The sequence below is a fragment of the Sebastes fasciatus genome, chromosome 9 (genome assembly GCF_043250625.1).
Source record: "Sebastes fasciatus isolate fSebFas1 chromosome 9, fSebFas1.pri, whole genome shotgun sequence".
Lineage (NCBI taxonomy): Eukaryota > Metazoa > Chordata > Actinopteri > Perciformes > Sebastidae > Sebastes > Sebastes fasciatus.
In genome coordinates, this window is record NC_133803.1 from 28775168 (window position 1) to 28787246 (window position 12079).

Sequence of the window (12079 nt, forward strand, 5' to 3'; positions counted from 1 at the left end):
ACTTAGCTCCACCCTCTCGTGTCTCGTCTGGTTGCAAAAAACCAAGATGGCGACGGTAAAAAGCCAAACTCGAGGCTTCAAAAAGGCAGTCCACAAACTAACTAACTACGTCCACTTCTTATATAGAGTCTGTGGCTGAAGCGACTGATGCTGTTCTTGGGAAGACATTCTTGTTTGTCTGTTTGTCGCTGTCAGGTCATTTGTGAGTGTTGCAACAATGCTGCCATGTTTCTGTTGAGGGCATTCTCCTCCTAATTAGTTACTTTCTGTCGCCCCCCATCTACTCACCAACCTTAAATTGTACTTCTCCCAAACACAGAATGAAATCACTATGTGGGCCGAATGCAGATATGGAGGAAACAGATAAAACACCAGGTTTGAATGCAGGGCGCCGACCTGATCATTTTTTATCTGAATAGAGCCTGATGCAGATTGCATTTTAACAGCAGCTGTTAAAAGGGCCCTAATGGAAAGGAAGGGAGGGAGACAATGTGTGTGGGTGTAGGTGTGTGTGGGTGTCGAGAGAGGAGACAGAGCTTGTTCTGATTAATGGTAACCCCCGGTGTCACATGATTTAGGAGACAATTATAGAGTTGTGAAATATTAACATAGCAACGTAAATTATGAGCTCTATCACCGGTTCAAATCGTATTTCAACAGAGGGACGTCGTCTCAGATACTTCCTTTATTCTTCTATTAAATGTCAGCGAAGTTAAAATTGCATATTTAAAAAAAAAAAACATCCATTTGTTTTCTTTGTTTTTTCTTTATTTTCTAATTTTATAATTCGTGGTTTGGACATTTCAGTCATGCAAAGAAAAATGGAGGGGAGCCATTGAATGCAGAGAGGAGACAATATTCAATATGCTAAATATGTTTAACAATAAAGGCCTCGATGGCATTATTATTAAAACAGAAAATGGCATAGATTGGCAGCGACTTTGGATTTCAATGTGGTTCAAGCTCAGTGCTCTTCCTCAGGCAGCATCAAGAGGTTTATGCAAAATCTGGAAGTAACCCACTGAATAACTGAACATTATATATTAGTTTTTTGCCTTTTTAACTCTTTTAAAAGTTGATTCTGCCCTTACTGCAGCTCACTGGGCATTTTTTTTCTTTTGCTACTGTATCTTGCTTTGCACTGTTATAGGTCAGTGAACAGTGTATGGGCTACTGTAATAAGTACAAACATTGCCTCGGGTTGCATCAGATTTTGCATGAAAGTTTGCAAATGTTAGTATAGCCTGATAAAGTATAAATTACACCAACAGGCTTCATTGGAAGAGCATGACACAAACAGTGAGAAGGCTGCTGGAAGGGGCACACAAGTGTATCACCGACCCAGGTAGCTAGTAGTTACAGTTTAAAGAAGCCTGGTCTCACTCGCAGGGCGTCAAATACCGACCCTCGGCGTCTTGATACCAACGCACAAGGCTTTCAACTAACTCCAATGTAAACCGTCATTAGACACTCAGAGGACTTCTTGCTCTTTATAAACATCAGTTGCTCTAACGGTGGTGGGAGGAGTGATGGATGGATCAAACAAACACGGCGTTTGTGTCCCGTGTGAGACCAAAAGCTAACATACAAAAAATTTTAACATACCAACACGTCCTCATACCTAAACAACAGAATAGCTAATTTGCCAATGACTCCCAAAACGACGTATATGACCGTTGGAGAATACCAGCGACAGGCGCACGATGTGAAACAGTCACAGTTTTAAACACGTGATTAACGTTATGAATTGATACAAAACTACTTGGTTAGGTTTAGGAAAAGCTCATGGTTAAGGTAAAATAAGTACATTTGTTACTTGTTACTTAAAGTGGGAGTAGGCAGTATATTTGTGGCAGCATTGGGCAGAAATTCCATAATAACCTTTCAGCATATTGTAATTCAAGTGTTCTGAGAGAAAACTAGACTTCTGCACCTCCTCATGGCTCTGTTTTCAGGCTTTAGAAAATCTAGCCTGTGACGGGAGACTTTGGCCAATCACAGGTCATTTCAGAGAGATAGCGTTCCTATTGGCTGTGCTCCGGCTGGTGGACGGTGCTTGGTATTTCCTCAACTTATCTCAACATAGCGCTGGATCACAACCTTTCTCATTTTATAGCTGAACAGTACACTACAAGATGATTCTGAAAACATTTGAGGCGAGAAATAGGCATAACAGTAACACAATATTGATTCATATTTGATCAGCGCTGCCGAGTTTGACCTTTTGATCGGAGTTTGCGAGTGATCATAGACAGCAGCTGGACAGCAGACTCCAGATCAGCTCTGATTGGTTGTTTTCCTCCGGTCTGTGAAATCTTGCAGATGCTGTGAGGAGCACCGGAGGACACAGAGGCACATGATTATTTTCAGATTACCTGTCTCATGCACTACTGTCAGGCTATACTGACTAATGCAGTTGTGTTCGTTCGTCTGGTTTTCAAGTCGTTCCTTGTTGATGGATGCAAATCATAGTGTGTGTGTGTGTGTGTGTGTGTGTGTGTGTGTGTGTGTGTGTGTGTGTGTGTGTGTGTGTGAAATTTTTTGTGGTAAACAAGAATGGGTACAGACAGTTCCGCTGAAGGCCCCTCTTTGATAGGTAGACATCGCTCAAGGATTCAAGTCCCCTCTTAGCAATTTATTTTGAATTAAGAAGCACATTTGCAGTAATATTCTGGGAAAAGTCCATTTTCTATTCTATTTTTGACCAGAAACAGAATGAGTCCACACTTGGTTGGAGTAGTGTGATAAGCAGTGTAATGGAGGGTATTTGCAGGTAACTTTCTCTGGCAGTTTACAGTATACCAACCTATGGGCCAAAAAGCCATTAGACTATATAGGAGAGTATAGTGTGTGTGTGTGTGTGTGTGTGTGTGTGTGTGTGTGTGTGTGTGTGTGTGTGTGTGTGTGTGTGTGTGTGTGTGTGTGTGTGCGTGTGTGCCGTAATTGCCTGGTACGTGAGTGCTGTAATGAATGTGGTTTAAATACCACTGAGCCTCTGGAACAGCATCATTACATTTAGTTTTCTGTCCTGTTCAGACAAACGGACAGAGAGACGATGTGAAGTCACAGTGACCTTTGTGTCATATAGAAAGTCTCTCTCTCTCTCTCTCTCTCTCTCTCTCTCTCTCTCTCTCTCTGCAGACATGAAGAGAAGACAGAGAGAGGTGTGAGAAAGATTTCATAACTGCGAGAGAACTGCCTCAACCTATCTATAATTAAAGCATAGCATAATGGTGTCATTTGTCTATATGTTAACTTTATATTCATCTTGATATTTTCCCAGTGGATGTTTTGTGTAATTACATTTTGCTCTGTTTTTAAAGGATGGGCCAAGTTTGTCAAGTGATGACATGTTTTTTTATTTTTCTGGATCCGTCCTGTGGGCGGGAGGTGACTTCGGGCAGCAGACCGTATCATAATATGAAAACACTCAACTGTGTCTGTGTTTACGATGTTGGATTTTTTTTTTCTGTCTGTAGATAACTGTGTGAGGAAAACAAAGCCATTTATCTCCTGACTTGGATCAGAAACCCGAGAGTAACCCTACTTTACCCCACAGGCACAGTACACTTGAAAGCTCCTTTAAATACCTTATAAATAGACGCCAATATGAGTGTTAATTTAGTTGATGAACATTTAGTTGTAAGTAACAGTAGCTAGTAGTACAACATAAACAGAATTTAAAATAGTTGGCTATTAGTTGTAGGCTTAACACGCAGGGAAAAAGCACAGGGAACAACCTCTTATACATCCATGGTCTGTGGTCTATTGTGCATCTATTTAGGTCCTTCATATGAAGAAGTTGAGATTGCTCTCAAAATCTGTGTGCTGGATTTTTTCTAACTTCCATTTCTGTCCATCGTTCACTTTATGCTCCTCTGGGGAGCGGCCGGCAAAAAAGTTTAATAAATAAATCAGTAATAGTTTTAATAGTATGCATATTTATAATACTTCTACTGTTCAACAAAGGTCATTTTGGTAGAGGCATTAAATAAATGACAATAGAATAGAAATAATTTTGTTTTACATTTGTACGGCACTTTGTAGGCGGGATGTTTTACTGGCGTCCTTCGATATACGGTAGTCGCTTTCAGCTACACGCTGATGTTGCAATTAAATCAGGGTTTCTGCTTCTCTCTGCTGCAGGACAGAAGTGTCCCTGCCCGGAGCGTTAGATTATTTATTTAGTTTCTTGTCATGGTCTTATCTGTGACTCACCATCTGATTCTGATTCTCTGCCCTCATTCTCTTGTCATATTGCACCTCTTCTCCTGTCTTTGCAGACCCACAATCTGTTCCCAGTCTGAGTCCAGCCCCTCACCTGACCTGTCACCTGCTCACACACCTGCTTCCTTTTAGATCATTAGTCTCAGTGTATATATATACTGTATGTATATATATATATATATATATATCCCAGCCTGACCTTTGCCATATTGGTTGTCTTGTAACTGTAGATTTTTCTGCTTTTGTCTGCCTTCTTTTGTGATCGCTCAGTTAACTGATTTTCGGATTATTTATCTGCCTGTAATGTATCTTTCTACTCGCATAATTCCTGCAATATCCATACAGACAGTAAGGTTATGGCCTGTTATCTGGTTTGGCATCTCTATTTGGTTAAGTCTAAAGAAAGCTCATGGTCAGAATTTAAAAGAAAAAACTGCAATCATTAATCGTTGATGTGAAAACTGGAGGCACAATCAATCATGCATCCACCACCCCAACCTCCACACGCGTTATGTTTTTTTGGAATATACCAAAGTATATAATATAACAACGTATATATATCATATAACGGTAAAAAGTTATTAATCTTTTTTCGTTCGTTTTCCTACAAATATCCAGCAACACGTGTCAATTTCTGCTCGTTACATGCATACACTCTTTTCAAAATAAACTTTGTGTATGAGACCAGCCTGAACTGTAATTATATAGTTCCGCTCCTTCTGAGCCACAGCCTAAACCTCCATGTTCGTCTCTCTCAGTCACATACAGACACACTGTGATGAAGCACTGTGAGACTGAACAGCTGAACCTGTAGAGGACACCTGTGGGGTTCAGGGTGTCGTCCCCTCTGTGGCCCCTGGGTGCCTCCGCTCTGTTTCAACTCCACTACTGACTGAAGATAAAAGGAGCAAACAGAGAGTCGCTGGAAAAAGAAAAACAGAGGAAAGCCCAGAATCCCCCTTCACTCTGTTTTCATATCTAAACTAGTTTTTTTATTTCATCATCAATCATTTCTGAGAGGTTCTTATGACCTGGCCGTTGGTCTCCTTACAGGTTTAGTTATGTAAGAATTGGGAGTTCGTTCAGTTATTGAACTCACTGTAAGGTAATCAGCATAACATCAATACCTAAATGCAAAAAAACAGAAAAGCACAGGTGGTTAAAGCAGAGGGAGTCTTTGTGCTTATGAGCAGATGAGATGTTGACACTTCCTCACTGTTTGGGTCAAAGACTGCAACTGCTCTATCTGCAAAATCTCTTGCAATATCTTTTCTTCTGACCTTATTAAAATGCAGTTTGTAGAAAAATATTGATGTGGTAAGCTTTCTCAAAATACTGAAATGACCATAAAACATTGTTATTGCAACAAATCAGCATATATTTTCTAGTTGTATTGTTCTGTAAATATTGCAATTAGAAATGACATGAATGTTACATTATGTTAAGACCTTGCAAAAGTGCATGGGAAAAGTTGACTTCACAAAGCTAAGCAACCTTTGCACCAACAAACAGAACAGAATCCATCTCAGAATGTAAAGAAACAATAGCATAAAGAAAAAAGCAATCTCATTACACTTGAGTCCCTTCATATTTTGAGAACAACCGCAGAAATGCAGCATAATGTATCTGCAGGGTGTGGGGAGGGCAGGCTGTTCAATGAATCAGAGGTTACCTGACCAGACTTCCTGAACTCTCCTCCGGTCCACTCGAGCTCTGCAGGAACAAAACGCCTCCTGCTGCTGCAGTTTGAAACGAGCTTCTGATAACTGCAAACAAGTTTCTCTTTGGCTCTGATGAGCCTGATTTCTTTCCCCAGATATAACATGTAATGCATGTAAAGCATTACATTAGTTCAAGTGGTCGGGTGGTTTTAATGGTTCTGTCTGATCTGTAATGTTTTCATGTTTATATATTAAGTCTTTGGGAAAGCGTTTTGAGCTCTGGCTGCAGTTATTACCTCAGTAAAACACTTTCTGCTTTGTTGCAGATGCAAACAGCTTTAATCGACTCTCAAATGGTTTGTTGAGCTTTTCAAACGTGGTTGATGACTTGAGTAATTCATGGCTTACTTTTCCTCAGAGGTCTGCAATGAAGCACGTATCAAACAGATTATCAGCAGTTATCGTTCTCTGCATTAATATTAAAACAGCTTTCACACTAATTCCTTATTAGCTACTTTAATTCTTAATCCGAAAAAAGAAGACGGGCAGGTGGTGAGGTGATGTAGAGCTGGGAATGGATCAATCTCAGTGGTAAATGTTTCTGATTGGACCCAAACGACGGAGGGGGCGGTGGGCAAGTAATGTAATATATGTGTATGCCCGAACACTGTGTAACACAACGTACCACTGCACAACGTATCCTCATACAACGTATCCTCATACAATGTTTCGTATGATGTCTTGTGAAAAGTGAGTCCTCATTTTTATGTGCATTTTCCTACAAATGTACAGCGTAAATTTCCGCTTCAATTAACCTCCGTCTTCACAGGAAACAACTTGGTTAAGTTAAGGCAACAAAACCACTTAGTTAGGAAAAGGTTGTGTTTAAGTTATGCCACACCGGAAGTGACGTAACTTAAGTATGTAAGTTCCCTGACAAAAACTACTCAGTTAGGTTTTGAAAAAGCTTGACTTGGTTAGGTTTAGGCAACAAAACTATTTAGTTAGGAAAACATCATGGTTCAGAGTCGCCACACCGGAAGTGGCGTGACAAAGACTATTTAGTTAGGTTTAGGAAACGATCGTGGTTTGGGTTAAAATAACTCTGGAAGTGGCGTACCTTAAGTATGTAAGTTACGTGACAAATAAATCAACACTGACTTCTGGTTTCACACGGGACATGAAAGTCCCGGTATTTTTTGACCCACCCTTTCACCCGGACCTCATCCCTTCCTTTGTCGCTCTTTATAGGCTACTTCCTGGCTCATGATTACGTGGATTACGTACAAATTGATTTTGTGGGATATATTTACGAATATCAGTGCATTTAGTTTTCGTAGGTACAGCTATGAACGGTGTATTTATGGGTATCATTACATTCAAGTATGCTCCAACACCTGAGAAATGATCATCGACAACCAAAACGATTACACTGATGAACTCTGTTGTAAAAAAAAAAGGAATCCAGAAGTCAAAAACATGTGCAGAGAATAACGTGAATTTGGTCAGAGAGGTTGCTGTTGCAGCAGCCGTCTCTCAGTTCTCAGATGCTGGATCGTCCTTGAATGCACCGACAGTGAAAGTCCCTGCTTGCAACTCCACAGGACATCAATGTTAAATACCAAATATGAACATCTCGGCGAACATTGCCTGGTTACCCTGGTTAACGCTGAATTTCTGCAAATTTAATTTTCACTTGAATTAATTGATTTAATGACCTTCCTTCTGGAAAGCAGAGGACCTCTTAATGTTATTTTAAATATAGGCAATTTAGAGCTAAAAGAAGCCAAAATACTGACCTTTAAAGGTGCTTTTGGACTTTGCAGTTTCCTTCTTTTAATTCTGTTGACACGAGACAAATGTTGGTCCTTGGTATATTTTGATTGCTCTGTCTCATTTCAAGCCTTCTTCACACTCATTTCAACACTGAACACTTCATCACAGTCTGACAAGGCCCGTTCCACCCAGAGGCTCAACCTACGCTGGATGCTTCCTTCAGAGGAAGCAGAGCCTGAAACAACACAGCTTGATGTCTCACTCCTTAAACTTAAAACTTCACCTTCGTTCATTGTGTCAACCTTTTTTCTTAAAAGAGCAGATACCAGCTTTACATGTGCATACTTTGCAGAAATTGAATAAGTGAAACATTCAGTGCTTCAGTGTAATAAATTAGGTTTAATGTCTGACAAAGCATTCTGTTTCCCTAAAAATCAACATTCAAACTCCAACTTTACTGTGTCAAGTAAATTTCAACTAAATCTGCTTCCTTTTAACGAAGTGCAAACACAGAAATTGAACAAAACAATCCAGCAGTCACTTAAAACTCAGTAAATTCTAATATTGGCATTTTATCTGAAGCTTATAGGCTATACAGACGAGGCTTTCTTGTGTTATGTTTCGCTAAAGTCCTCAAAGTCCTGCATTATTTCAAATGAATCAACAGCAAACATTTTGGCGGACAAGTCTGATTACAGTTCAATTCAAGTTTATGCTTTTATTTTGAAGGCAACACAGCCCAACTTCCTGTTTAATTATGGCCATCAGCTCGATGCAGTTTGTGTCCTATTCGTCTTGGTGGACTTGTCCTGGTATTAGAGCATCACTCTCAAGCCCCGCCGCCGAGGTGAACGGCGTGATCGTTTCCAAGGAGATCTCCGGGTCGTCCTCGAGCTGGACGGTGGCGGGAAGCAGCAGCAGTCTGTTGTGGCTCCGGGAACCGTTGGAGATGATCGACTCCTCGTCAAACTGTGGGCTCATGTCCTCCAGGTGGTCGGACCCGACGTTGATGGTGCGAGGATGTTGCTGAGGATGTTGCTGCGGCTGCGCGGGGACCAGCGCCTCCTTGTGGAGCGTCGTGTCGTGGTGGTACGAAACCAGCTCGTCGCTGAAGTTCACAGCTTCCACCGTGTTGTTGGAGCACATCTGGTTGCAACCCAGAATGGTGGCGAAGGCCCGGCGGAAGTCTGCGTTGAATGCATAAATGACCGGGTTGAGGGAAGAGTTGGCCCAGCCGAACCACACGAAGACGGTGAAGGTGGTGTTGCTGACGCAGGGCGGGTCGCAGAACGGCATCGTGCAGTTGAGGACGAAGAACGGCAGCCAGCAGAAGACAAACACCCCCATGATGATGGAGAGGGTCTTGAGGACTTTGGTCTCCTTCTTAAACGAGGACTTCAGCGAGGCTTCGTCGTTGGGCCTGTGCTGTTGCTGGTTCCGGTTCACACCGTGGCCGCCCTGGTTCTGAGCCTGCTCCGCCGCCCTCTCCAAAGACGTGATGCGGCGAATTTGGGTCTGAGCGATCCTGTAGATCCGCGTGTAGGTGGCGATCATGATCACCACCGGGATGTAGAAGCTGATGAAAGAGGAAGAGATGGCGTAGGTCTTGTTCAGGTTGGCGACACAGCTCTTGGCGGCGACACTGGCGTTGAGGTTGCTGCTGCTGTTTGTGAAGTTCCTTCCGTCGGCGGCCATCATTTCCACCACTTCCTCCATCACTTCCTCCTCCTCCCCGACCTGGTGCCAGTTGAGCTGCACCGGGATGAAGGAGATCAGGATGGACAGCGACCACGCCACCCCGATCATGACAAACGCCACGCGGTGAGTCATCTTCCGCTCGTACTTGAAGGGGCTGGCGATGGCCCAGTAGCGGTCCACGCTGATGATGCACAGGTTCAAGATGGAGGCCGTGGAGCACATGATGTCGAAGGCGATCCAGACCCCACAGAAGCGTCCGAACAGCCACGTACCGGTCACTTCAGTGATGGCCTCCCAGGGCATCACCAGCACGGCCACAAACAGGTCGGACACGGCCAGCGAGATGACGAAGAAGTTGGTGACTTTGGAGCGCAGGTGGCGGAACCGGACGACGGCGGCGCACACCAGCGTGTTGCCGAGCAGCGTGGACACGATGAGCAGGAAGAGGAAGCAGCCGATGAGGACGCGCAGTCCGCTGCTAGCTCCGCCGCTAACTCCGCCCTCCTCCTCTTCCTCGTCGTCCTCCTCTTCCTCACCGTCCAGCTCCGACAGAACTTGGGTGAAATTACTCCACGTCGTGTAGTTTTCCATTTTTTTGATTGAAAGTGGTGACAGGTGGTTAGTATCCACAAGGAAAACCGCTTCTCTTCTTTCCAGCAGCTCTCGACGCACAAATCATCCTCTGATCTCTCAATGAAGAAGAAAACTAGTGAGAGAAACTGTCTTCAATTAAAAATCCTGCATGCGTCTGTGCGTAAAATGAGATCCTTTCTCTGGACAAGCGATGCGCAAAGCAATACCCAGAAAAGCGCTCCTCGAGTATTTATCTCCAGAAATTGAAAAAAGAATTGATAATTACTTAATAACAGTGAAGAAGAAAACTAGTGAGAGAAACTGTCTTCAATAATAAGAATCCTTCATGCGTCTGTGCGTAAAATGAGATCCTTTCTCTGGACAAGCGATGCGTAAAGCAATACCCAGCGCGTATTTATCCTCAGAAATTGAAATATTAATAAAGATTTAAAAAAAACACCATTGATAATAACTTAATAGCAGTGATATTAATGAATCCTGTCGAAGTTCAGTGTCTTCACAGGAGGGTAAAAAGGTCTCTGTCCCGGTCTTTTGTCCCAGAGTGACTCACAGTGGACTCACCTCTCTCAGTGTGACGCTCAGACTCCGAGCAGGTGGAAACATCTGCAGGGCTCGTTACCTCCTCAGCTCAGGTAATAGATTACTGTCTGTCATCCAGTTCAGTGTCTAGCTTGTTAGCTTTGAATAATAATAAAGAGTCCAAATGAAAAATGCATATCTGAATTATGAGATAATCCCCATTTAGGTCCTAGGAAATGTGCGTAAAGCACACAGATGCTCTCTGGGAGAAACAAATAAGCTAATTAAAGAATAACTAATTAAAAAAAAAGAAGATAAATATGATTATAAAAGGAATTTTCTATGATATTATTTTAACTGAATCGGAAATGGTGTGCAGTTATTTACAAGGAACAGTGAGATTTTCGTCAAATCTGACATCATGCCTTCAACAGATGATAAAACATCATTAACAAACCAAACTGATTATTACTATAATACCACTATTAATACCATCATTACATTAATATATAACAGGATCTGCATGAACTCTTCAAATAGAAGCAGATTGTGTCAACACTCATTTCAAAATGCAGAAGTAAACAAGCTGACAGAAAAGAAAGTAGGATTTATTTCCATAAGAAGCAGGCTGGAATAAAATAAAATATATATAATTTACTTCCTCCTAAATCTTCATTGTGATGTTTTGCCCTCTCTGCTGTTGTGTTTTTCTATATGAGCTAACAAATAGAGACTAGAATAACAATAGGATGATGAAAACTGTTGTTTTTCAGTCAACATTGGTGATCCTTTTTTTTTCTTATCTCCGCAGACAATAAGCAACAAAACACAACATGTAACAATGACTGCAGCCCTGTCCACACTGTCCACAGCCCACTTTTGAACACACACACACATACATAGAAGTGAACACTTCAGCACCACAGACAGTTCAAGAAAACACATTCACATCCTGTTGTTGTTCCTTAACTAACTGAATCAACATAACATCTTCCAATTTCTTTCACTGTTTGTCTTTCACAGATGAATGCAGTCGTGCAGAAGCATCTCTTACATTGTTCAAGACCAATTTGACAATGTTATTGTGATGACAGAGAAGTGTCATTTCCCAGTCATGACTAAATGCTCATTCTCGTATAAAAGACCACAAAACAATAATTAATTGATCAAAAATATAAGATAAATTACCAAGAATTGGCACTTCTGTGTGGTAGAAAAACATTGAATCAAATTTCTAATCAAATTAGGATCTAATTAGATTAATTTCTTTCCCATATCTCTTTGAATGCATGTGCTGCTTGTACAACCATTAATGATCATTATATGGCAGATAATGCTGTGGGTTGTTATGAGGCCCTCTGCTGGTCTCAGCTGAGACTGAAAAGAAATGAGGGATGAATATTCTCTCAGATAAAAGTCTCTTTGGGATGAGTGAATGATATATGCTGCATCTCGGGTTCATAGTGAGAGTTATTCTATTTAAAGGACAGAATATTACTTGAACCAAAAAACACCTAAGCTTTGCATTTCTGTCTCTTTGTCTTTTTTAGTGGCCATCTGTCGTCTCTGAGAAGTCACATCAAATATCCTCCGCAGCTCCAGGA

At 41.7% G+C, this 12079-nt stretch overlaps 1 protein-coding gene across 1 annotated transcript; it reads right to left on the minus strand.

The window, feature by feature from the left end:
* Positions 1-8074: 8074 nt before the first annotated feature.
* Positions 8075-10759, minus strand: LOC141773524 (D(1)-like dopamine receptor). Its single transcript, XM_074645375.1, has one exon. It carries the CDS (start codon positions 9951-9953, stop codon positions 8451-8453), a length of 1503 nt encoding a protein of 500 aa, XP_074501476.1. The 5' UTR covers positions 9954-10759; the 3' UTR covers positions 8075-8450.
* Between the last annotated feature and the right edge of the window lie 1320 nt (positions 10760-12079).